The following is a 27,835-nucleotide window of genomic DNA, read 5'->3' as shown; positions in this document are numbered from 1 at the left end:
GAGACGCGATTTGCTGAGCTATGTCATCTGCATTGCAAATTTATTAACTTTAGCTTGCAGCCGACGACGCGCCATATGCGACGCGCGTTATGAGATGACTGTCATTTCACCACACTTGATTGAGGTTCGACTCACACGCGCACAAGATAAACAACATTAATGTACGTGTTCAATTTGGATATCAAATTTTTCGAGATACGTGATTCAATACCAAAAAAATTTTCAAAAATAGAAACTTCATTATACCTACTAAAAATAGTCAAGGGAGTAAACTGAAAAACAATTTCATTTTCAACAAGTTTATTATGCTTGTCATAAATAACATGAAATGTGTTAATTATGTATTATGTAAGGGTTAGCATCTGTGAGTGCTGAGTGATGTGCATACGGCCCTGGCGCGGCGCCGGCTCGCTACGTGTCTTCAACTTGCAACGTAGCAGTTGCAGAGTATTCTGCCAAAGACGAGTTTGTTCCTCGACTGCTCCCTGGCGAGAGCTTATAGCACGCTGTTCCTATATAAATAAAAATATATCATAAATAATATAATCATAAATTATTTGAAAATTTCTAAAGCTATGTTTTTCAATATTGATTTTTAATTATGCTACCCTTATTGATCAGAAATGCGTTCGGGGTGTATCGCGTATTGCCTTCCTCAAATATGATTATGAATATTAATGGGATGCTGCAATGGATGTGACATTAAGGGGAAATGAGCAACTCTCCATCATTTTACGAAAGGAGTAAATATTATTACGTTGTCGATGTTTGTGTTAATGTTTATTTCAAAGTTCATGTAGATTCCATGTTTATTTTCTATCCAGTAACACCTAATTAAATTGTATTTATAATCATAATCGGGTTCTAGAAGATCATTTCCGAGTTTGAGCTTTGTTAAATTTCTCGATAAATGGTTGAGTGAATTTTGTTTCACTTGTTTCCGTACATTAAAATGGGCTTCAATAAAATTTTAAGTGATTACTTAATTATAAACTTTTGAGCTAAATGGAAATTAATTATTAAAGCGATTAATTACGGAACAGACCATACTATGAAACTTCGCAAAGCAACCAAAATAAGAAATGAGAATAAACAAAGCATTTTGTAAAATCTTACTTCTTCCAAATTGCGGACAATCTCTTCCAAATCAAATATTTTTTTCTTCAACGTCTCCATCTTTGACGGCTTTCGTGGGGACTGCATTGAATTTTTCATTTCAAACATTACAACTTCCTGCAAACTTTCTGCCTTTGTAATCTTTTGCCTCAAGTTTTTCCATTCATCCTCCTTACTATTCAGTTGGTCTGTCAATTCCTTCACTAAATTCTTTAAGGGTTCCATTTGAGACGATATATTTATAGATGTAGCTTCGTACACTCGTTTCTTTTGCTCGTACATTTGCTGAATTGATTGAAATTCTTGTTTGATGGGTTTTATTTTATCGGCCAATGGCTGTAGTTCCTGTCGCACTTGTGACAGCTTCTGGGCAGTTTGTGCTACGAGCTAAACGGTGAAAATATAACACACGCATTAATAGCATAATTAGAAATAACATTTAAGAAATTAACATACAAATAAATGATTTAATAATAGCTATCATATTATGGAAGGGCTCATTCAAGAATTTTATGTAGGTTTATTTATTTTATTACCGAATGAGAATCATTTTTTACCTGTGATAAGTCATGAAATGATTTTGTCTTTAAATCCGTTTGTTCTAAAGATGCTTTTTCGGTTTCATCATCATCGATCTTCATCTTTCTATTATTTAATAAAGCCATTTCTATAGTTGGATCTGAATTGCTTAGAATTTGTAGAGTTCTAGTTAAAATGCCAGATTCAACCTGAAAGCAAAGTAAAGAATTGAAACTAAATAAATAATCAAGTAAATAATTAATTTATATAAAATAAAAATACCTTAACCGACGACAAATTAGCTCGTTGCCTTTTATACACTGTACTTTTAGAACGTAAAGAATTAACATACTTCTTCAGCTCTTCGCCTCTCAACACCATATCTCCAAGGAGTTGTTTTACCTATAAATAACAAAAAACAGATACTTATATCTTATATTAGTTAAATACAATAATATTACTCATAAATGGAACGTATTATCATGGACGAATATGTATTATAAACAGTTTTGTTAAAAGAACCTCTATATTATACATAGTTGATCCCTACTTTATAATCCTAATTGATATAATATTCTTAATACGGAGGTCGAAACCCAATCTCTCCGAACTCGATGTCGACCTGTTTTATGGAACGAGAAAATATTTGATCGATTTTCCATGCCCAAAGTTTGTTGGAGAGATTGATGCTATTTCGGAAATGGACGTAGGTTTTTAGAATAACGAAAAGAAACGAATCTCACAAAGTTTTTTTTTTACGATAAAACAAAGATAAGATTTGATGTGAAAATACTTTCTTAAAAATCTCTTTAAATATTTATTTTTTCTGTTTTTATCAACATCAAATTTAAATTTTATTAAAAAATATATTAATGATGTATGTATAAAAAAAACTAGTTAGGTAATTTTAATGAACGATATTAGCTACTGGCACATAAAACCTATGGTGGGAGCGAGCCAAATGGGACATCGCCCTATTTAAAATTATATCGTTGGCGGTACGCATCAATAGCTTAATGTTGCCGTAACAGCACTGCGATAAAATATAAAAATAACATTTTTATTATAGAATGTTCGATAAATTGATTAAGAGTTGGTTTATTCAATCTAACTAAACTAAATTGATTGATGAAGTTCGGTTTTCAATGGCCAATAACGAACAGATGATATTGAAGCGTAACAAGATCTTAATACTTCAGATTGTAGGTCAGCTAAGGTAGCTTCGTGTTCCTTGAGTGTTGCTGCAAGTTCGTGTACGTGAGAAGCGCTGGACTCCTTGTTGCGTCGTATAACAGACGCTTGCTGGCGGAAAGGAGCCAACTTATCTTCTTGAGAGCCCGATGTGGCGAGCCGTTGCTGCACCAATTGTTCGATCTCCCCGTTCACTTTGGTTATCTATGAAGCATTTTAATATAAAAATTTTGAGCTGACATCATAACGAAAGGGGACTATACATTTATAGTTCCCTGTCCATGTCTTAAACTACAATTACAATATAAAACAGTACCTACTACAATTTATTTGTATCATATTACGAATAAAATAATTGAATTATTAAGCAAAATATGCATTTTAAAATAAAACATTTACGAAAACAATTGTACCTTATCTTGTACTACATTTAAATCGCTACGGTTCGGATGCTGCTCCATTGTAACAGTTTGCATAATATTCAGCTCTTTCTGTAAATTACTAGTTTCCTGCGGCAACTTTTCTTTTACCAGATATCTGTTCAGCTTTAAAGTAGAGAAATAAAATTTTAGAACACGATCAGTAATAAGTATATTGCCGTTCAGTAAATATTTATAGATGTATTACCTGGATTTCTTCTTGTAAATGTTTAATAACATCGTTAGCAGTCCTAGGAGCGGCGCTCTGCCCATGAATAACATTCAAGTACCGCTTTAGTTGATCTGATGCTGTTTTGAGCTGCGTTTGTTGAGTTTCGTACTGAAAAATAATTATTCATTCCGACATTATCTTTTAATTTGATGCGTCACCCGTATCAAAATAAAGCATCAATCACTCTGTGGACTCGGCTTTATTTTTAAAGCCCTCAATAAATTAAGCATATATATTAAGTCCATAATAGACCTGTCGAAATATCGATTGATAGCATGAGAATTTTATTGGAGTAATCCCTTTTGATGACGTTATATCATAGCTCATTTTTTAAGTTTTAAAGTTAAATTGTTCAAAATTGATTAAATACGTCGTGAAAGCACAGTCTATTTATCCGCGATAGAGATATAAATACACAGTCATGTACCTTTTAACAAAAACTGAAAAATTCTACTTAAGCTTTTTTTTGTTTGGGTAAATATGTAATCACACTTTCCCCGTATAAACACTAACCTGGGCTTCCAGTTCCTTGGCTCGTTCCTGTTGTAATCTTAAAAGTTTACTTTCATGTAAAAGCTCTTCTTTGTTGTTCACGTCTGTTAGATGCCCTTGCACATTTTCTAATCTTTTTATCACTGAAAAAATATGAAATTGTATACGCATTTAAGTGTATGCAGTTTCTATTTAAGATGGAGAATTTTTATTTGATGTTCCTTAAATATAAAATGGGTTTATATCAAAAACGTTAGGTTGAGGTCGCGCTACGACTTTTTTCTGCGAGCGGTTTGCCGCTATAACTGCAAAAACACCCGAGATGCACAGCTAAAAAAACTGTGTACCTACCTTCAATATAGATAAGTTCAATGAAAAAATAAATTTGATGTGGTTCGCGGTTTTTACCCGCTAGCATTTTTAACAATCTACGGTTGCGGTTAAAAATCGGGAATCGAGAAAAACCGAAAGTGATGCTACTTGTATTCATTTGCTTGAAACACAAGACGAGGCTAAACACCGTGGCGGTTTTAGCCGAAGTGCGACCTATGCCTTAAGAGACAATTGTGCCAATCGTGCCTATGCCAGGCCTCCGTCACTCGCTCAAGGTCGCGCTATAAGTGCCTACCGCACAGTAGGTCGGTACCGACCCAAGCGGCAGTTGGTTGGCACACGCGAGACTGCGCACCCGCGTCACGTTTCCCGCGCTCGCTACCAAGATGCCCGGTTTTTGCGATGTGGACGGGTGTCGGAGTTCAAGAGTGAATAACAAGGAATTGTCTTTTTTTCAATTGCCTAAACAGGAACAAACCTACCAGGCTACTTTTTATCCAGGAGACACATATAGCGGGTCCACGCGGGTGAAACCGAAGGAAACAACTACTATCAATAAGATTTCATTTTTTTATTGTATAATGTAACAAATATAATTAACAATAAAAAATTAAGTGTTTCAGCAACTCTTGTGTTTAATTTACGCGCTCGGTACAACCCTAAAGTTTTCGTTTGATGACGCAATCACGCGGCGTGCGCGGGAAACTCGCTTCTCGATGCGTGTTCGTAGAGTACATTTCTTACTGCAGCCGAGTTGCGGCGCATTTTGTAGGTAAATATAGCGTAGGTATTTTAGCTTTTGTATGGGAGTGATGTATCTGTTACGAAGTAACTATTCTCTAATCTGTGCCTATGCTATCGCAATTTGAGAAGTAAAATACGGAATCAACCTATAGATATTATTTTCTTTTTTATTTCCAACTTTTCGGTAATATATCTACAGTAAATTCTTTTGCCTTAGCATACCTACCTATATTTTCGTTGTCTTTCAGTCTTTCTTTCTATATTTTCAATGGACAAGATGTTACTTACGTTACGTTACTACTTACGTTGTTAGGTACACTTGTATTTTAATATCCAGGACCTATCCGAACTGGTTTAAAATCTGATATTTAAAAATGAATGTTGGTTTGTAAAATAGTTATATTTAATTCAATGTGTAAAACTATCTAAAAAACCATCAGGTACCTACAATTTCCGAAGGTTTACCGCTACGAATATTTAAGAGGTTTCGAATACCCATCCCATAGGAATCTGGCTCCGAGATTAAATCACGTAGCTTACGTAAACAAAACTACGATCGCTTCTGTTGCTACGTTATATCTCCGTACAAATAATTTACCTTCCTCACATCCCGCGAATTCAATCACCCAAAGTGAATTAAAATTTAACGCTAACTATTTCCTATTGACACAATAAATATAAATCTACGTACTTAACGTATACATAGAATGAAATGTAAGGTATTTACTTATTTTTAATTGCTGCTTTGCAAATGTGACTTAAACAAATAAAATTACTAGCATTATGTTCTATCAGTATCAGCATAAAAAAAAACAGTCAGTCGACGAAATCTGAAATAATAAGATTCAAGTAGTTAGGCATATTTTTCACGAATCAATAATTACCGATATCTCGTTCAACTGCCATCTCTTTGATATCATTGATGATTTCCGCAGCACTTTCCTTTTGTAGGTGTCGCGTTCTTTTGTGAACGTCCTTAAACTCATCGATTAGATTGTGATACAACTCCAGTAAGTCTTGGATTGCATTGTTTCTCGCTACATCCGGTGGTATTTCGGGGACTTTTAAATATCTATAAGAAAAGTATTCGTTTTATGTGATAATATGAATTATATGTTATTAACAAATTTACGTTAATTATTGGATAATGGATATCTTCATTTTTATCGTCTATCGTATATTATCTAACAACTGTCGTACCGCGTATGATAACTTTCACACATAATGTAATTGAAATAAAAGATACTAATTTCCTAAATAAATAAATTATAACTCTACGTTAACTTCATATTTCTAACCGTAATAGCTTCTATTAGGAGTACGTAATACCGTAATAGGCACGCTTAATTATGACAGAGCATTCCCATGTGTTTATTTTCACAGCTTAATAGGTATAAACATCTAAGATGGTGTTACCTCAATTAATTTCCGCAACAATAAAACATTAGACGGAAGGGAATAAACTTCGTGCTAAAGCTAACAAACTTTCTCATACGTACCTCTTTTGTACTAAACTCCCTAATTGAAATTAACGAGCGCAAAAATAAAGCCGCATAACCGAGACAGCCGAGACTCTACCTCCTTCAATATATCTCCAATATTTAGCACATCTCATCGTAAGTGATTAATGAAGAAAACGACAAACGTACGAAGCATAAACAACATCGCAATTATAAGTTCCCTCCGCTTATAAATTCGTTATTTTGGTAATAAGTATTCGTATATTGTAATTTGGCTTTATTGCTCGACGCGAAATTAGATTTTATAGCGATAGTCGTCTACGTGACGCTATTATTGTATACCTTGCAAGATACGCTGTATTCTTAACTTGATCCTTATTTGTTAGAAGCCAATGTAACACATGGTGAATGGTCCTAGCATCTCCTGCAAGGAGTTGAGATCTAAATACAGCTGGGTCTACTGCAGACGGCGGCCGATACTTCACATTGCTCAACATTTCCAATAACCTCACCGATACAATATCACTTTCTTCGAGAGAGATATCCAACTAAAAAGGGAAGTCAAAATTTTTAGTATCATAAATCCATACTAATATTATAAATGCGAAAGTAACTCTGTCTGTCTGTCTGTTACTCAATCACGCCTAAACTACTAAACCAATTTTCATGAAATTTGGTATGGAGATATTTTGATACCCGAGAAAGGAATAGGCTACTTTTTATCCCGGGAAAATGACGCAATCCCGGAAATCCCACGGGAACGGGAACTATGCGGGTTTTTCTTTGACTGCCCGGGCGAAGCCGCGGGCGGAAACCTAGTACAAAATAAAAAATACTAACTAGGTGTACTTAAAACAGCGCAACTTTAAGCGTTAAATTTAGGTTGGTAATACCTAAAATAATATTCACCTATCGATATTCATAAAATATAACGGAGTCTTTCAGATGCAAACGAGGCAAGTTCCGTTTAAGATTTATTAATATAAAGGAAAAGTTACCTTTTCTCCAGCATTGAAATAAACCAGTAAGTCCACAAGTAATTGCAACAATTGCTTTTCTTCTAAAGCATCAAACTTTATCAAGTCATAATTTCTTCCTAAAGTTGCGTTGATTTCTTTCACAATAAACTTCATCTGCTCAGTCATTTTAGTTATTTGGAATTCTTAATTTCAAATAGTAAAATATAAATCTTTTCCCCACTTTTTCTGTAACCAAACTTGTTTACAACTTGTTTACAGCATTTGTTACTATAGAAACGGATCACGGCACCCAGGCACAGAACAGTAAGAGCTAGCGCGCACGAGCAACTTTGTCTCCGCAACTATTTTGTCTCTTCCATCAATTTGTATGGGGAGTTGCGTCGCTACGTGCGCGCACTTTCATACTAGCCCATGGGTGGAGAGACAAAATAGTTGCGGAGACAAAATAGTTGCGGAGACAAAGTTGCTCGTGCGCGCTAGCTCTAAAGACGTGGTAAAAACCATAGGTAAAAACGCCCAGGCCATCATTTCAGTCTCAGTAGTCAGTAGTACTCAGTACTTAAAAAAGTTTGTCTCTTTGTCTCATATGATTTTTATTAAGGTAAATAAAAAATGTAAAATTTTAATGTGAGGTATTGTGATATTCCTAATATTAAAATAAGAACAAATACAAATGAATATTCAATTAGTGCACTAAATTTTGTACTGGCGAGTCACTTTTTTTACAAGCACAGTTTACAAGTGATGATCTAGGACTCTAGGTGATCTAGTGTTGTTATTAAAAAATATATTTAACTATAACTCGACAATTAAAAAATATATTTTATGGAAATATTTGTTTATCATAAAATACTTTCATAATATAGGTACATACATGGACATATAAAAAAAGACGGACGCCGTATTACGAACAAACAACGTGAAGCCACCATAGTAAGCTAGCGATCGTGTAAAGACAATAAACACGCACACATTCTCACCATAGTAAGCTAGTCGGCCGCCATTATGTCGTGAACTACCGACTGATTAACTGCGTCACTGTTTCACAAAAAATATTTAAAATGCCGTCTTGCGTGGTTAAATGGTGTCGCAACAGTACAATTTTAAATAACAAAACACAAGGGATTACATTCCACAGTGAAGCAAGTTATTTCTTTTATGTTTTATTGACAAAATTATTACGGCAAAATTTATAGAAAAAAATACAGCCGCCATTGTCATCAGGACAGCTGTTGCCATGGCAACATGGCACACACACATGGATGTTTCGCCGCCATTACTAGGCTTCACTCAATGTTTAGGCGATATACCGTCCGTCTTTTTTTATACGTCCATGGGTACATATTATACTTTCATAATATACTTGCACAAGTTATTTTCTTGAAGTAACGTACTTGTAGTTGATGTTCCCAACTATCTTAACCAATATCAATAGATACGAAAATAGGACAGCAATAGGAGAGCAATAAAAAACAGAGGTTAAGTTGGAATAATTTATATTTCTATTATGATACAATCATAGATATATCATATTATTGTAATCGTCAAATCTCAACAAGTTACGCATACACTGTACACTTTGTGCCTTACACTTCAGTAAGTAGATCTCGTTATACAACTGCCAATCACGGAACAATTCGTCTCACAGCCTTATTGACTACATTCCACAAACTTCCCGGCTAGATGCTCTGCTTGAAGGGGAAACAAAGAAACACTAACCTATTTAAGTCTTCTACGAGGTTATAAAATTATACTAGTGGCCCGTATTCCAATATCCAAGTGTGAATCAATTCACGTTAGCTGTTAGATAATTGTATTTTTTATGTGGTTCACATTATCATTAAAATAATAAATATGTAATACTTTTTTCAGTAAATAACAAGTGATATTTAATACTTTTTATAATTTAATATTCCTATACGAATAATATATTTTATAATACTAGCATCAGTAAGATTTGTAGATAATAGTAATATCATAATTCTTTGGCCATGAATAAGAATATTTTGAATACGAAAAAACTCAAATTATAAATATGATTGTAAAAATGTATAAAGTAACATAAACATGATTTTTTATTGATTCTCAGTAAATTATACAGAAATACGGAAATTGAACCTTATATGAAACCACTCGGATACTGTAATACGAGCCTAAGCGTTCACGTGAATGACGTAATCAAAACACATGACGCGATATCACTGGCTAAAACCTACTTAGCACCAATGAGGAGAGAAGTTAACTTTGTCTATGTCACGACAATATTACAAATATAAGAAGGTAAAAAGTACGAAATTAGCACAAAAATGTAGTCACATAGTGCAATGATCACAAACAATAATACGGTTTTAATATTTGAAACAATTGATAATACGATCTGTTAATAAAATTTATACTAAATTCACAATAATAAATTATTTGTGGATATGCATATTCACTTATTCTATTTCTTATGTCCGTGAACACGATATAAGTACTTCAAATCCTCATTATAAAATTAACAATAAGTAAATAAATAATTAAGCTAATAGCGTTTTAATTACAAATAACTAGAGACGATTGTGTACGAACGAAACCTAATCGTGTTTATTTTCGTGATGCGCTTCGAATTAATTCACTTCTACTTACAACTATGGCATGCACCATCTTACATTTATTAGACCCTGAGTTGACAAAATAAGCACGCCGTAACAACAAATAAAGGACATATCGAATCATTTCAATACAAATAGAAGCAAAAATTGTTACATAACACTTTATAAACCAAATATAAAATTTATTGAAAATACTAAATTATCGTATTGATTTTTATTAACATAATAATTTGTACTCTTCTAAATTAATGAAATTATATATCATACATACAATTATATTAGCACTAGATCAATGTTAAGTGTGAATAATAATAATTAGTGTTCAATAATCGCTACCTTCGAAAATTGTTTAATTTACTGATAATCGCATTACCGTAATTAACTACAACCCTTTAAATAAAAAATAAGTAATCAATAACATAATTAATTTTCGTTCAGTGTTTCTATAATACACGCTTGGTCCTCGCAATCTTTCTCTCTTGACATAAAAACTTTAATCCTAATTTCACTTTTTGTTAGGAATGTTGTAAGAGAGAGTTAGGAAATGCAATCGAAGACCTCTTTAAGCTAATAATTATCATTGGCGCGATCATAGCCGAAAATTCGGAATATAAATTAAATTTTGATGTCAACAAAATAAATGCAAAAACATAAATATAAAAAAAATCCTACTAGAACAAACAACGTCAAAATACTATAAAATCAATATCCTCACAAATATAAACGTACACAATTATACAAAACATAAAAATCATCCTCGAAGACGACACATAATCCGACATCTACACGATACATCTAATAATAAGGTACCTCATATAAAATATCACTACAATCTAAGTCTAAGTCTAAATCACAAGATGAACGAAACGAAAATACAAGGCTGAACGCTGTGTGCGGCAACAACGCTATCGCTTCGAGGGACGCGTCTCTCTTTTTCAATTCCATCGAGCGGCGGCCGAGCGATTTGGCGCTAACGTGAACAGAGGACCGACGGAACGCGCGTCGCTCTCACAGTAGACCGCCCTTCCGGCCGAACAGGAAGGTACTGAGAGTGCCGAGCGGGGACGAGCTCACCGGCTGACTGATGGTGGTCGTGGGGGTCGCGCCCACCGTCCCTAGATCCGTTCTCGGACGGGGAGCTCGAGGGCCTCGCGTTCGCCTCCCTAGCGTGTTAGTGTTGGACACGCCGGGAATATCCAGCGCGCCTTCACCGGGATGCGCGGGCACGCCGAGCGGCGCGTCCGCTATATCCGGCCGATCCGCCGTCTGAGCGGCCGGCGACCGCAACGTTCTTTTGAGACACGTCAGCTGTTCCATGGGACTGCGGTGCACGAGGCCCGTGTACAGGGAGCCGGGAGTCTGCAGCGCGAGGGGGGCGGGGGAGCCGTCGGCCGAGGGGGAGGTGAGGTAGCGCCGCCGGAGGATGGACGTGCCGCTGGCGATGAGCGCGTGCAGGGAGGGCGGCGCGTCGCCGGGGCGCGGCGTGGGCGGCGGCGAGGCGTCGGGCGAGCCCAGCAGCGGGCTGTTGGCGGGCGTGGCGGTGGGCGTGAAGTGCGGGCGCGCGGGCGGCGCGCAGAGCGAGTCGCGGCGCGAGCGCTCGGGCGACACGGCGGCGGACGAGCGGCGCGACGTGAGCCGCGAGCTCCACGCGCTGCCGAGCACGCTGCTCGACAGGCTGCTCATGCCGCTGCTGCACACGCTGCTCACGCTGCTACCTACGAGGCTGCCATCGTTTGGATGTAACACGGTGCTGTTGCGGAATAAAATAAGCCTCGTGAACAAGCAATTTCTATATGCGGTTATATGTTAGCATGGATATAGTATGGTGATCGCAAGCGCGTTTCAACAATGAACGCTAAATGCTTATCAATATGTTTAAAAGTTAAGTTCTCAAATAAATATTTTATTATCTAGCATAATTTCTACAAATTAATATCATTATTAAATTAAGAAGGCATGATCTTTTTATCAATATTTCTTTTATATTTATTAAGTATACCTCTGAAAGCATTACTTACTTGAAGTTAGCTTTAAATTATTTTAATACAGCATAATATAGCTTAAATAACCCAATACTAGAATATGACGATTACCTATTAGTGAATGTATAAATGTGACTGGAGTGTGGCAGCCTCAACATGTCATCGTCTTCTTCGACATCAGATAGCCGATACATTCGCAACCCAAGCGCTTGTGCCGAACGAGAACCTCGCACACCTACACCTTCTTGTTCTTCTAGTAAGCCTGGAAAATTAATTTACATTGAAAATTTATAGACTGAGAAATCTAAATTGGCCTAATAGAAATTTAAACTTCTACATTATGATCAACTTAAAAATAAAAATGTTTAATTAATCAACTTAACCGATTATAAAAGTTATTGAATAAGTAGGAGCTATATGATATTCTTGGATCACATTTTTTATTATTGCACACCTCGGAGAGGTAGTGCTCTATGGTCACCAAATCAAAAAATCACGAACCACTCATCTTTAATAAATTCCACCAATAGCACTCTTTAACAAAAAAGGTACACCAATAGCAAGAGGATATTCCAATTAAAAATTCTGACTTTTTTTTATCTCAATTCAACCCAGAGGTAGCCGGGACGAGTGTTTACTAGTTCATATTATAGTTTTGCCTAACGGATCTTAGTCGTCCATTAATGTACATAATAATTCAATAAAGGATATTTTATTTTATTTTTTATTTATTTTGTTACCTGACATGGTGGGCTTAGCGAGCTGTGCCCAAGTGTGCAGTGTGAGCGAGCCCTCCATCGGCTTGACGATCTGCAGCTTGTGCGGCGTGCGGAACCGCGACACGCCGCCCGCCACACCCGCGCCCCATACCGCACTCTCCTCGCTTATATCGCGCTCTAAATATAAAAAAATAGTAAAGACAGTTGATTGATAAAGAAAAAAAGGATTTTTTAATGTATTTAGGCTTTTCCTGTACATTCATTTCAATATAATGATGTGATTAATGATGCAATAAAGCTATTCATTCTCATCATTACAATGTTATGACGTTCCCCGACGATACGAGTACAATGGTGATCTTCAAGAGAAGAGTGAACGGGTACATTCTAGGGAAGCTCGAGATCGTGGTGAAGCACATCCCTATTGTACAATAATAAAATAATTCATTCAAAAACAAGTCTATAATCGCGCGTACCTGTATGCCTGCGGTGCCTAAGTACATGCGAGGCAGCTAACGAGGCTCGTCGCGAATCTATCTCTTGCGGTGTGAGACGACGTAGAGCCGCCGCCAACTCCGCGGCGCCCGGCGCGCCCGGCACGCCTACGCCCGCACCGCCACTAGAAGAGTGTTTGATATTTAATAATTTTTAAGCACACATTCATAATAAAAAAAGTTTTATACAAACAAGCGAAGAAAAATTTTATAAAAACTACATACATTATTTAATAACAAAATTCAATATTAAGCTTCTTTTAATATCAATGTTTTCTTCGTTTATAGGAACATTTACATTTATAGCATTGTCAAGTCTAAAAAGAAAATTGATATTTTAGCATTAGATAAAACATTCTCACCATTGTATAGCAAAAAAATCTCGGTTTAATTCATATTGTTCTAAGAAATTAAAAATTAAATCAACTTACTAAAATTCAATTTACATTTTTTTTACAATTTGTAGTTTATATTTTATAAAGCTACTTACGGGTACATTTCTTCGGATTCCGCATCAGAGACGTCTTCAAAGAAGCTATCCGTAGAGATAGTTTTTGGCTTGGGTTTGATCACACTCGCACTCTCCGGTTCAGAACCGGACAACGACGCGCCTGACCATCGGGAAGCACACTGCACTGTTTCGAACACTTTTTGCATACTAGAACTGAAAATAATAAATACAAAATTGATTAATTTTCGAGAGCTAAGTCTTTTTATTATATGTAAAAAAATCATCTTTAAATATTTAGCTTAAATCTACTCGACCAAATATGAACAGAAATTGTAACTATAACATCAATCGTCTCAAAACACAACAATTTCGCCATCTTCATAAATATCAAAACAATTAATAATTGACTGCTTTATTTTATTTTTAATATGATATTAATAACTTCATCTGACCTGACCCATTTATACGGACAGTTTTCACTCAAACTTTGTACTCTTATCAACGATCCGTAGCAATACAATAATTTCATGAGTAAGTCTAAGCATGCTTTTTAGAATTTTTTAAAATTATTATTCCTAAAACTATCTTAGGCGCGGGTCAAACATAAGCGGCGCGGGCGCGGGCGTGCCATAAGCGCACCTCTTGAATCTGTTTTGCACCACGTCCTTCTTATTTTGTATGAAAGAACTTTGGAAAGGCGTCGAGACGGCACGCCACGGTTGTGCCACGGTTGCGCCGCCTTTCCAAAGTTATTTCATACAAAATGCCAATAGCGCACCCGATGCACGCCGGTAGTGCGCCCGATGCGCGCCGGCAGTGCGCCCGATGCGCGCCGCGCCGCTTGTGTCTGTCCCGCGCCTTAGTCAAAACACGTATTTTACTCACTGGGCCAACGGGTCGCCAATCCCCGAGTCCAGGCTCAGCTCGGAGTACACAGACGAGTGCATCTCCCTGTGCAAGCTGTTCGGTAACAGCCCCGCGGCCGCCGCCACGCTCGGCATGAGGCCGCGGACGGGCTCGCCGCGCTTGCGCACTTGACGCAGCGCCTCTTGCGCCTCCGCGAGGTGAGAGGCCACTTCTGCGTACCTCTCCTGTAAATATAATACTTTATATAACACAAATGACGAAAAACGAAAATGATATGTAATGAAATCTTAAGAAACATATAAAAACACTTCATTAAACTCCAAAAAAGCCAACACTTTTTTTTTAATATGGAAACATAACAAGCGTATAAAACGTCATCCTAGAAACGTTCATAAAACTTATTACATTAAAACTTGTATATTATCTTAAATATTCCATCCTAGAAATGTGTGTAAACTAGCTGACCCGATAGACCACACGTCGTTAAGTTTTCTTATTTATTAATGTCATCTCTCATCTTTTGTTAAATGAAAAAACATGTACTTAGATGTACAATCAAAGACATGAAGCTGGTATCTCATAAACGATAATAGAATAATTATAAAAAATAAACTTACTACACGCATTCTTCTAGCAACGTTTCGGATTACTTTAAACTTTTCATGCTGTTCATTTAAAAAAAAAACATAACAGTCTTTATCATTGTTTGTCTTTAAGACAAGAACAGTGTTTTTTTATATAGTAGGTTAAACAAACGATGCACACTTCATTCAGATAAGATAAAGAATTACAGCTTAGTATCTATTTATATGCACATGCTGGCATTCATCTCTGAGATCTACCGTTACCAGGTACATTGAAATTTTTTTTATGATTCAAGCGAAGTCATGCGACAAAAGTAATAACATTGTAAAGCTTTAATATTTATGTTAATAAAATGGACGTTATCTTGTTTGTTTAAAAAGATAATTTAATTATAAATTATTGAAGTATGATATATTAAACCGAAATAACTAGCGGTAAGTAATTATTGTTAGAAACGTGTAATATTACCGGCTAGTGTTTATAAACCGTATCAGCTTATCAAACATTTGCATTTATCTTTGTGTGCTATCATAAATCTATGTTATTTTTATGTGTTAAGGCCAATTTGCAAATAATATGAGCTAGGAATAAAAGTTGTTTTCATATTATTGATAGATCAAAAACACTCCGCCCAATATCAAAGTCATATTATTATATTATATAACAGTATTATCAGACAACATAATATCATAATTTTATTACATATACAATAAATTCAAAATTCAATTATAGATAAAGCAGAACAGACAACAACTTACATAAAATTTTTATGCTAAGCAGTAATTATTTTACAATAGTATTCAATGTGATAAAAAAAGATGAATCTTTAATAAATCACACAAGTGTTAATATTTTCTAATGCCCAATCATATTCACTTAACGCTTCATTAGAGACCACCTTATAAGGCGCAACTGTACTTTCCTATCTACGGCAATTACGTAAACATTTCGCGTCAACGTATCTGCATAATGCGATTTATTACACGTAATACTATCTAAAATCCTATTTATATTAAATCACGGGCGTCCAGTAACCCAGATGAGTGACCTAATTCCAGCGAGCGTGAATTTAAATAAAATAAGCATAATTTATAGTCTTTTCAGAAATATAAAGCATTCATTTAAAATCGTATCAATGAAATGAAAACCCTTTATAATTCAGTTTATATTCCCACTATATAGAATAGCTAGTTGACCAAATGAGGTAAGCTGTTTGTCATATAATAATGTATGGAAACCATATTGGGATTTGGGAATATTATGCGTATTTTCTCAAATGGATAAGTAGACTTTGCCTTTAACGTTAAATCAGTGTGGTTATTTCATAGAAAGTTAAGAGTTCGTGATATAATCTGAACTTACGTTGAATTGTATTGAATAATCATTCTAGAAACTAAAAGTCCTACCTTAGCATCTGCCAATTCTGACGCGAGAGCATTCTGGTTTTCCCTGGTTATTTCCAATATTCTAAGCGTATGTTCGTGTTCGGATGTTAGCTGAAAAAAACAAACGCACATACAATATAAGTCTTAAAAATAGTTACGGAACAGATAGGAGACCTAAAAAACTACACCCACATTTAGGTTATTGTGCCAAAACACACTTCATTGACATTTAAAATTGATGCTCGTTATTTGGGTTAGTCGGCACTACCTCGACTAACTCGTTCAGATTTAAGGGCAAACCTGTCAAGTCATTATGCATGTCGAATAACGGTTAATATGCTCGTTATGTAAATTAAGGGCTTAATACAAACAAATAGATCTATAAACAAAATATGTAAAAGTAATCAACGGCCAGTTATTTTGGGAAATAGAATGAAATGAATTTTTCTTGCCGGTTCGAAATTATAACGCCGCCACATTCCGACAGCCCTCGCACCAAAATAAACAAGGGCCTGTCAAGGCTGTGATAAATGATATTTCATTGTAAATAACTTAAAATACCATTAGCAAAATTCATATTTCTGTTTGTAATTATCACATAAAATATAATTAATACTTCGTAAACAGTTACTGTTCCTATTAATAAATCAAAATTAATTTACAGTTCTGGTCCCTTAATTAAGCCGATACTTGTAAATTATAAAAACTTAATAAGAAAGGCAACAAATTTATAGGCATATATATTAAGAAATAAAAATTACCTGCTGTAAATTTCGTTCGGTGATAGTCAACCTCGCGTTTGTCGAATCGAGCTGTTGCTGCAGTTCAGAAGACCGTTGCCTCTCCTCCGCCAACTCAGACCCAAGCTCATTTGTCTCCGAATTAGCGCTCGCTAATATAAAACAAATAGAAAAATACTTAAATTCAATCGAAACTAGAATAGTCAATAAAAAAGTCTAGATTATATCCAACTAAGTAGCCCGTTAAATATAGACTTCATTTCTCCGCGACGTGCCATATCACTAGTTTTCAAGGGCTCTATGAAACATTAAGTGAGTTGTCAATGCCATGCAATTTTGTAACATAACTTCGATTGAACAATAGGCAATTTGACAAGGTTTTGAAAACTGTCTCAAATTATTAAGATACGTTTATAGAGCACACAAAACACATGTTTCTTAATTTTTTGTAGTTATTCATTGAGAAAATGGAAAATAAAAACATGATATTCAAATACGCCGCCAAAACACAATTTTGAAGAATATGGCGTCTCGCGACCATGGTGACGTCACAGCGGCGTAAACACCAACTTGCTCCTAGTACTTGTTGTTCGTTTTTGTTTTAATTATAGTATAATTAAGTTAATCTGTTTAAAAACCAGAAAATGAGTTCTTATAGGTGGTGTGTAGTTCCTGGATGCAGAAATACGACTATTAAAACCCCTGACAAACTATTTATATGTGCTCCAAAAGATATAAAAATGCGTAGAAAGTGGTTGCAGTTAGCTCGCAGAAATCCAAGTGATATTAGATATATCAATTAAAACAGTTATATTTTTTTGTGAAGACCACTTCGATGTAAGTATGGTGTTGAATACCTAGTAGGCACTTTATTTTATTTGCAATACATAGTATAAATCGTCTCATTACTTACCTGCTTGATGTAAGATAATGATATATATAAATTGATGATGACGTGTTTGTATTGATATTGAAAATAATCAATACACACACGTCAATCCTATAAACTGGATGGCTGAAATGAAAAATAAAGGACTTAATCTAAAAAATGTATACTTCATAATTATTGTGCTATTGTGATTCATGTTTGTAGGTACAATTAACTAATAAAAAAAAGGTAATGAATGACGATTGAAATATTAACTTACGTAGCTGTTTTCACATTTCTCAATTGAGGAGCGTAAAAATCTTGGTTGTTTTTAAAGAACATGCCAACCATTATAGCACAGTATTACAATATTATTTCCTAATTATAGCGTCCACTTTAGGTAGATTTCTACTGTCTGCTTTTTCGAAATTAGGTTCCATGACAAACAAAAATAACACATAAAGAAGAAAACTGATTACAGACACCTTGAATCACAAGAAATAAGTTATACAAGAAACAAAACCAAAAGCGAAATTCAGCAACGACGTGAGTAAACGTTGGGATCTCTTGTTATTTACGCCGCTGTGACGTCATGGCAGATGCAGCCAATCATGGATGTTTTCGGTCACGTGGTCATTTTAAAAAATATGATGTTTTTTCTCGACGATTTATAAATAAATAAGTTATTTATATCATTTATTAATTTAAATCGCTTCAAAAACCTTAAATATATATGGATTACACAAAAAAGTAATTTATTTTTTATACTGTCAAATAGCCTATACTATTATTTTCACATCGTGTTTTTCGATGTTTACGCCTCATAAAAACTAGCTAAATTCTATATGTACGATTTACAAAAACGATTACTTTTTAACATCAGTTAATTATCGTATAGATTAACTTTAATTGCACGCTAAACATAAATCCTTGAGTCGAGTTATACCTTGAATACAAAATAAACTAGAGAATTAACTAAACAATCACGATAACGAAGAATTGTTTTCCTCAAATGACCACTTTTGTTGATCGTGATCGTCTGTAAATAAGCAATATATACTCAAGTCATTTCTCTTTAGTTTAACGATACTTTGTCGATGCGAAGGAATTTCATTTTGAATAAATTTAATGCCAATGTATTTGACGTAATATGTTACTATTGCGGTACATATTATCTTTAACTCGATGTAATTTATGATCGTGTTCGAGCCGATCCCGCTACATAAATTCCATTACCCTCGTTTAACATTCTGTACAATAATGTTACTCGACTATTAGACATAAAACATGGACGCAAGAAATTATATTATTACGGTATTGTATAACAAATACACACCTCGAGGAATTTAAGTGAAATAGTGTTTCTACAATTGATGTCGTCATTTCAGTCGAAACTTATATTATCAAACTGCATTTTGTTGGAATCTTCTTGTGATGAATGAAGGCAAGTTAAAACAAGTATGGTCTGACAGGGTGCGAATCTTAAAGACAACACGCTGCTAGGCCACCTTGCTTCACCGAGCCCGAGTTATCTTCTTCCTTCCTTCTTCACTTATGTCATAGTAAATAATAATAAACAATAAACATAATATATACAAATCATTCCAAGCAAGATAAGGTAATTCACATAAATATGTGAGTATTGAGTCCTTTTAGCATAATTATCTCTCAGTGGAATTTTGCTGTTGTTGAAGAAATAAAATATGACGGAAAATTATTAAGGAAACCGTATCAATTTAATCTGTACGTGTGCCCATTAATACTATAGAAATGTATTGATAAGTGCACGTGAATATTTAACTTATCTGATTCATGATTATTAAATAACCCACATATTTAAAGAATTTACAATGTCGAGCAATAATAAATTCACATGAAACGGATACATAATATCTATATTTTTTATACCTAATTAAAAGCTTAATCATCCTTATTATCACATACATATTACGATAAATCGTTGTCATGTGTTGCAAAAATAGCATGATGGAATGTATCAACTGTAACAACATGAACATGTGGGAACAAATAGCGTTGAACAATCGTTAATTGCGAAAGCTCGCTATAACTTGAGTACGAGCAACATAACCAATTAATCATTTGTATTGTTCTAAATAATGATTTCTTCCGCGCCGCTACCGTCTAAGGAGATGACGTAAGTTGTTCATCCATGAAATGTTATTAAGTAATTTCATGGTACAGCATCAGACGGAAGAAGCTCTTTCCGCTATTTATGATTTAGTACAACATTGCGTTATGAGCAAAAAAGAATATGTAAGCACGGTAAAGAAATGGCATTGTTTAACTTTCACCAAATCCATTTTGTGTTACTTATAAAATTTTACGAATGTTACAACTACCATTGTTATGTAGTGTACAATTTATTTTAGAGATCATTTGGATCAACAATGTCTGAATTATCACTAATACAATAACATTAACAAAAAATATACATTTTAATTGTTTAAATAGAAACGTTAAACAAAATATAATTAAATGTGTATTTTTTTGATGTTTAAAACTCCAATATGCATGGAAAATACACATAGGAGCGCGAAAACGCTATAATATGCAATTTGCAAACTAACTTGAGATGTATTTCTCTAGAGAAACACCACTTAAATATTATATTATACGCCTAAGACAATAGCTTTACAAATGAGGCTTGTTCTAAACTAGAACTCTGGGCATCGTTAAGTAGAACATAATATGTATAATACTTTATGTAATCTGTACAAAAATATAGAAATTTATAAATACAATTACATAACATTTTATTAAGAAAACACCTCAATATAAAGAAAACGCAATAATATAGATACTCTTAAAACTATACAGCTAGTTTAAAATAGAATTTCTTAAAATGTAATGTATTTTCTTCACCTTCATACAACTGAATCACATAATTTTTGCAATTAATTGACATAATATAGTTGCCCTAAATGTTCTTATTTTAGAGGACAATATTTATATCAAACAATATTATAATCCTGTAAATTTTAAATAATGATTAATGACTGAATCAATAAATATTTGTGTTTGTTTATAAACGTCATACGTCCTCTTATATTATTATACGTCGAAATTCTCTCCCTTCTGTGTGTAAGTGTATAACAAAACTTATTCAAGTGCGTAGGTATGTAGTGCTTACACACTTATACTAATGTGCGTATATGTGTGCGTAATTGTACCAGCATGCGTGTGTGCGCGTACTTGTACCAGCATGCGTGTGTGTGCGTACTTGTACCAGCATGCGTTTGTGTGCGTACTTGTACCAGCATGCGTGTGTGTGTGTACTTGTACCAGCATGCGTGTGTGTGCTAACTTGTACCAGCATGTGTGTGTGCGTACTTGTACCAGCATGCGTGTGTGTGCGAACTTGTACCAGCATGTGTGTGTGTCAAGAAGCTTATATCTAATACACTGGAGATTTCAGTATGAACATTAACTTGTAACAAGAAAATATAACCTTGAATAACGCCTGTATGTTTTTTTATCCCTTTGACAAAAAAACATACAGGCGTCATTGAAGGTCATATTTTCTTGTTACAAGTTAATGTTCATACTGAAATCTCCAGTGTATTAGATAAAAGCTCCTTGGCGTGTGTATATGGTGCACGTACCTAGCTGAGCAGCAATATCGCGCAGCAGCTGCCGCTCGGCGAGCTCCGCGGAGTCAGCGCCGGCAGCCAGCCGCTGCGCCTCCTCCCGCAGCGCGCGGTTCTCCCGCTCCAGCGCGCCGGTGCGCCGCCGGAGCAGCGCCGCCGTCGCCGCCTCCTTCTCTTCAGTGGGGGAGCCCTCTTCTGTATCATTTGTTAGTATCTGCGCACAGAGTATACGTGCTCAACACACCATTTTGGTTTTTCGTAGCTGTAGGTTCCGTGTTTTTTTTTTAACTTCAGTAGTCCACATATTTATAACGAGCAATGTGTCGCCTGATATTTTGGCCGATTCACGTTCAAATATTGAGTATTTACTGATTAATACATAATTTAAGCGTGCGTGAATCTAATATTTTCCGGCTTTACGGATCATAAATAATTAATATGTATTCGATTATTATTTTTAAGATGTTTTATACTGTCAAATATATTACTGGTTCACCTGCATCTGCAGCCCATTTATATTTTTTGTACAGGTTTACTTTATCGATACTAGATATTTTAGCGTTCGATGGACTATAGACAAATGCGGAATTTTTATGCTGCGCTGTCGTTATCCGCACCGAATTACAATTTATTATATTAGTTACGTCTGGGTTTAGGAAAATTATCATAAGACAGTATTTCTTTTTACAATACAATTTCGCAAATAAATAGTTAAAATATAATCATTATGATTTGAAGTGCTTCACGCATATAAAAATTAAAAATCGCGCAGTTATGCCATTAAAATTACTAGTATTCATTACTGGAAATAAAATATTTAAAAGTCTTTTAGTGACATAATTACCAAGTTTAATATGATGATATGATACAAAGGGATAAGCAAAAGTTTACAAGGAAAGACTATCTAATAAATTTAAAGAATTAAGGTGATTGCAACGATCTGTTCCCAGCCAATATCCCGCTAGATGGCGCTGAATTCTACATTTCTAGTTTATTTGAGTTTTTGCGTAATTGGAATAGTCATCAAACCTAGGAATAGTCATGGCGGTTACTGAATATTATATTTTATTGAAATATGTTATATCATTGCCTTAAAATCCACCCAATTCGGTAAAATTATGCGTTTTAACATCTGTCATTGCATACAGGGTCGTTTACACACACAGACGTATACAAAAATGATAAAGATTTAACTCTAGATGGCGTGAATGTAAAGCGCGTCACACACGGTGAAGATACTACCTATAATATTTTATCTAATCTAGTAATATTTTATATTACAGTATCTTAAGGTATCCGGTATCAGCGTTCTGACCATCATTTTTCTTTTTTCGCTGTAGAACCGCCATCCTGTTACAAATGACCCACAAAGGAGAATGACCACGGGTGGTATCGGTAAAATTTTAGTTGTGCCACGTATTCGTTATATTGTTAATTCCTATTTGTATTTATAATGATCATATGTATCAATATTAAGTCTTAATTAAACCGGATAAATTGAAATAATAGTAAAAGTAAAAGTTTTTCTTTTGAAACATGTATGACTACGTATGGAATCGGTAAAATACTAGTTGTGTCACGTGTTCGTGATATTGTTAATTCCTATTTGTATTTATAATGATCATATTTATCACTATTAAGTTGTAATTATACCGAATAAATAGAAATAAAAGTAAAAGTTTTGTTTTGACACATACCTATATCTATCTCTCTTGCAAACGTCATATGTCATAGTTTCTATTTGAAATGTCAAATGAATGTGTTCGACGCATTGTTCGATGTTATTTTGAAATAATGTATTACGATTTACTTTTCACATTTGTCTTGTAAATTAAAATATTACCTATGTAATAAAATATGTAAAACTTAACGTTCATCGTTAGTTTAAACTCGATTAAGTAGTTTTTTGTAGTGTTGAATAAAACTATTGTTTTATTTTTATTGTCGCGAACTGCGGCTTATTTACATAAAAACTTTAATCATATCTAAAAGTACTAACATCAAGCTTTAAATTGAGCTATATTTCATCTTGACACAATAAGTTTGATTGCGATACCAAGTGCCATAGTCACTTGGGCAATCTCCTGTGGTTTTCATTTTTCTGTATGGGTAGACAAAACTTCAAAACGCCACCTGCTACGGTTTATATTATTATGAACGATTAGCTTTCCGCCCGAATTTTCAAAAAAAAACCCGTATAGTTCCCGTTCCCGTGGGGTTTCCGGGATAAAACCTATTCAATGTGTCCAAGTTACGTTCTATATGTGTGCTAAATTTCATTGTAATCGGTTCAGTAGTATTTGCGTGAAACACACACATACACATCCTCACAAACTTTCGCATTAGTAGGAAGTAGGATTGTTATAAAAATAAAAGTTATATTTGTTGGCGTAAACTATTTTATTGTAATTTTGGGAAATAAATAATGTCAAAATTGATTACCTACAATAAAACGCAGTTTTATTTTATTACCTACATTACACTATTGTTTTTTTTTTATCAAAACATGTATTTGAAGTAGCAAATATGATATTATGCTGATCCAAGCATTTTCACTCAAAACTAATATCACTAATGATTTGTAAAAGTAAATTATTTCAAAATACATTTCATAACCAACAAGTAAGAATAATTATTCATACAACAACAAATCAAAAACACTATTTACTATGGAAAAAAAAACCAGGAAGGTGAAAAACATATTTACGATTTCGATGCACTCGACTTTTAGTAAAATAATAGGTAAAAAAATATTATTATGGTTTTGATCACAGACATATCTGTGGTTTTGATTTTAGCTACTAGTATCAGAAAGCTGCGTGTTCAATGCACGTCGGGGTCCCACAACTGTGGAGGAAGGAAGGTAGAATACTTCCATCGAATAAGTGAAGTTTCTCGACATACTCGATTTGCCGGCCGGCCTCAATGAAGATTGTCCGAAAGTTGTATATGTGCTCTGTAACGAAAAAATTTCGCTAGCGCGATTCAGAGTGAGGTGTCGTACAATATACCTAATGAAGTTTTTCATCTTTTTATTTTACTGCAAATACAAAATAAAAATTAAACAATGGTAATGTAAATTCTAAACAAACTACTACCAAAATACAATTAGAACAAAAATCATTTGACTTGTTTATTTCACCCAGAGGCCAGAGGCGGCTCGTGACAAAATTGTATAGGTGTTCACTTGAAATAAAACAACGAAAATACAATAGCGTTCGGGATGATTTATTGCAAAAAAATGAGCACCACATTTTATAAATGTTTATAACACTAAAAATTACAAAGTACAGGCTATTTCAAAACGAATTCAATGACTAGGTATCAATAATTAGTAAATCACCGAATTTGCATTCGCGAGCGTAGGTATCCATAGTGTTTGTCACTGACGGTCACTGACCTCTATAACTTATAGTTATAGAGGTCAGTGGTGTTTGTTGTGTAAACATGTATGTATTTGAGTAGTTAGTAGCATATTATATTCTGAATTTCTGATCCATGCCTATTCACTCAAAACTAATAACACTAATGATTTGTAACAGTAAATTATTTCAATAGGTAGGTATTTGAACATTTCCCAACAAGACGTAAGAATAATTATTCGTAGGTATACAAGATACAATAACAAATCTAATACACTATTTATTATTTTATTATTTACTAGCGGTCCGCCCCGGCTTCGCCCGTGGTACATGTTTACGTTTTCTCTCCATAAGAAGTAATAGCTAGAGAGCTAGCGCAAAGCTACCTGTATGTATTTGACCAGACCTGGATTTTTGTGTGTTGATTCCCCTATACCTACTATACATGAGATGAGGAGTCACTAAGCCCAGAGTGGTGGACGGGGCGCGCGCTTAGGTAAGACAGGTGGAAATTTTTGGCGAACTTTGAAACCATTTGACCACGTCTGCCATTTTGATATTTGAAAATAGATTATTATTACTATCGGAAAATAACAATGGCAGACCATTATCACGCGGATAACATTCTGGCAGACACTTATGAAAGTGCTGAAAAAAATACAATTTTGAAAGTATTTGACCAGATCTGCCATTCATATATTTTATTTATTAGGGTCTTAAAAACTTATTTTCGAAACGGCAGACATTTTCATTGCGTACAGACTTCAGCAGACAACAAAACTTTACAGACTTCAGCAGTCAACAAGACTTAGCTTCTACATGGTCAGATGTATATATGTATTACGTTCCCTGACCTTACATCAATGATTTACTTTATTAATGTTTTTATGGTCATTTACATTTAATTTTGAAAACTATGGAATAAAATTTATAAATTTGATGATACAAAACTAAATATACATTTGTAAAGAATCTCAAATATAAAGTTGTGTTGCAAATAACAAATCATCATTTAAATATTTAGTTTATTTCTTTATTTAAGAAACAATTAACAATTACAAAACAACATAAAAAAACACGCATGCATTTATTGAAATGTTCATTCATCATCACTATCGTATGGCGTTGTGTGACTCGTCTTCATAATCCATTGAATCGGATTCTGTAAAAGTAAAACGTAAATTATATAATACTAGCAATGCCCTGCGGTTTCACCCGCATAGATAGCGATATCTTTACAGTGAAAAGTCTACTATAGGTCGGACATGAAAATCACCTTTACCCCGTCCCGCACTACGGCCTTTTTTTTTTTTTGTTTTAGTGGGGAAATCTTTCATAGATACCCACGGCCTCCAGGGGAGGGGCCGTGGGTTATGTCGGATTTCTACCGACCAAAACCCCACTGTGTTCCGTCAAGACGCATATTGGTAGAATTCCTCCGTGACCCCCGCACTACGGCTTGCTCGAACAGTATACCTACTATTTTCTGTAGATTGACACTTTTAAATTCGTTATATCTTTTGAATGGAATATCCAATTCTTTTCATTTAAAAAGTATTTTGCTGGTATTGAAACAGTCTATAATAAAACATCATTTAATGGGATAAGGATTAATATATGTGTATGGATAACATGGTTTGATTACTGTCGGCAATTCTATTTACTTTGAAAACGTAAAAAAGTTGTTGTAGTAACATAACTACTGAAGATGGACATATGGTATCGCGGACTTTCTTGTAGATATTGATCCATTCTATAATACTGTAGAACATTTTTTTGTTCTATCTTCAATAGATTCCGCAGCGCACGCGATGACAGAAGTTTTATTGAGGATTTTTTTACACCTTGGGTTACATTATTGCATTTTTGGTAAGGATCTCTAATTTTTTTGAAAATGCAATATAGCCTATGTTGCTCAGTAAAGATGCAGCTTTCTAATGGTGAAAGAATTTTTGAAATCGGTCCAGTAGTTTTTGCGTGAAAACCATACATACATACATACTTACATACATACTTACAAACTTTTCCTCTTTATAATATTAGTATAGAAAAGAAATGAGTCATTATAAACTTACCTAGTAAGGCAATGCCTTTGATGTCGCACGATGCCGCCGCGCCGCCAGTGTAGGTACTTCTGCTGCTACATGAAAATATGCTAGGGTTGCAACAAATGGGAAATAAAACAATTGTGATTATTACTATTATGATGTAATCATTTATTCATATTATGTACATTCAAAACAATTGCTATTATTAAATCTGATGTAATTATTTTTTCATAAATATATAATTATTATTAATTACATAATATATTGCACTGTGAAATATTTACGTATCACTTTATTTTTGATGTTCTTAATTGTCTTTTATAAAATTTAAGTGACGCATTCGCATTGGGATCAACAATCCGATAAGAAAAGAATGGAGACAACATATACATAGCTTTGATTTCAATTCTACAGATACAAAATATACAATCTATCTAAAATGATACAACGGATGTTTCCTGCGTTTTCTCGTCAAAATACCGAAACAACGTAATTATTGTATAGTAGTTGGGCGTGAAAGTAAAAAAACAAATGAAAAGTGTTTTCCATATGATTATTTATTAAATTTACGCGATTAAGAATAATTTCAACGATACAATTTAGTAACCGAGAATTCAGAGGATTAAAGAAAATACCTGCCTGATCA

At 34.5% G+C, this 27,835-nt stretch overlaps 2 protein-coding genes across 10 annotated transcripts in view; both read right to left on the bottom strand.

Moving 5' to 3' along the window:
- Nucleotides 1–321: 321 nt before the first annotated feature.
- LOC149485819 (intraflagellar transport protein 81 homolog) lies at nucleotides 322–7,968 on the bottom strand. The gene is made up of 11 exons (XM_089698720.1): nucleotides 7,505–7,968; nucleotides 6,849–7,054; nucleotides 5,931–6,118; nucleotides 3,991–4,112; nucleotides 3,454–3,585; nucleotides 3,240–3,371; nucleotides 2,830–3,030; nucleotides 1,918–2,037; nucleotides 1,674–1,844; nucleotides 1,117–1,503; nucleotides 322–512 (listed from the first exon to the last, which is right to left on the bottom strand). Exons 1-11 carry the CDS (start codon nucleotides 7,649–7,651, stop codon nucleotides 345–347), a joined length of 1,974 nt encoding a protein of 657 aa, XP_089554846.1. The 5' UTR covers nucleotides 7,652–7,968; the 3' UTR covers nucleotides 322–344.
- Nucleotides 7,969–8,965: 997 nt separating this feature from the next.
- milt (trafficking kinesin-binding protein milt) overlaps nucleotides 8,966–27,835 on the bottom strand; it is a 45,984-nt gene continuing 27,114 nt past the window's right edge. For all 9 annotated transcript variants that reach the window (XM_089699138.1, XM_089699130.1, XM_089699136.1 and 6 more), the window contains 9 exons: nucleotides 21,795–21,993; nucleotides 17,325–17,455; nucleotides 16,585–16,674; nucleotides 14,612–14,817; nucleotides 13,766–13,939; nucleotides 13,258–13,400; nucleotides 12,803–12,958; nucleotides 12,174–12,324; nucleotides 8,966–11,830 (listed from right to left, as the gene is read on the bottom strand). In XM_089699138.1, coding sequence (XP_089555264.1) covers nucleotides 11,089–11,830; nucleotides 12,174–12,324; nucleotides 12,803–12,958; nucleotides 13,258–13,400; nucleotides 13,766–13,939; nucleotides 14,612–14,817; nucleotides 16,585–16,674; nucleotides 17,325–17,455; nucleotides 21,795–21,993 — 1,992 coding nt within the window. In that variant the 3' untranslated portion in view covers nucleotides 8,966–11,088. The remainder of the gene's footprint in view (nucleotides 11,831–12,173; nucleotides 12,325–12,802; nucleotides 12,959–13,257; nucleotides 13,401–13,765; nucleotides 13,940–14,611; nucleotides 14,818–16,584; nucleotides 16,675–17,324; nucleotides 17,456–21,794; nucleotides 21,994–27,835) is intronic.

Source organism: Colias philodice, chromosome 9 (assembly GCF_061535455.1).
Source record: "Colias philodice isolate Cphi_HAF_F1 chromosome 9, ilColPhil1 Martin Lab GWU primary, whole genome shotgun sequence".
Lineage (NCBI taxonomy): Eukaryota > Metazoa > Arthropoda > Insecta > Lepidoptera > Pieridae > Colias > Colias philodice.
Note: the sequence above shows the minus strand (reverse complement) of the source record. Positions and strands in the feature narration are given on the sequence as shown.

Bases quoted from the DNA above. Each gene is read 5' to 3' on its own strand.
- LOC149485819 (XM_089698720.1), bottom strand. From the start codon at position 7,651: ATGACTGAGCAGATGAAGTTTATTGTGAAAGAAATCAACGCAACTTTA. The intron at 3,586-3,990 runs GTTAGTGTTTAT...ATTATTTTTCAG, and splicing joins CCAAGGAACTGGAAGCCCAG to TACGAAACTCAACAAACGCA. The intron at 1,504-1,673 runs GTAAAAAATGAT...TTCACCGTTTAG, and splicing joins CATTTCATGACTTATCACAG to CTCGTAGCACAAACTGCCCA.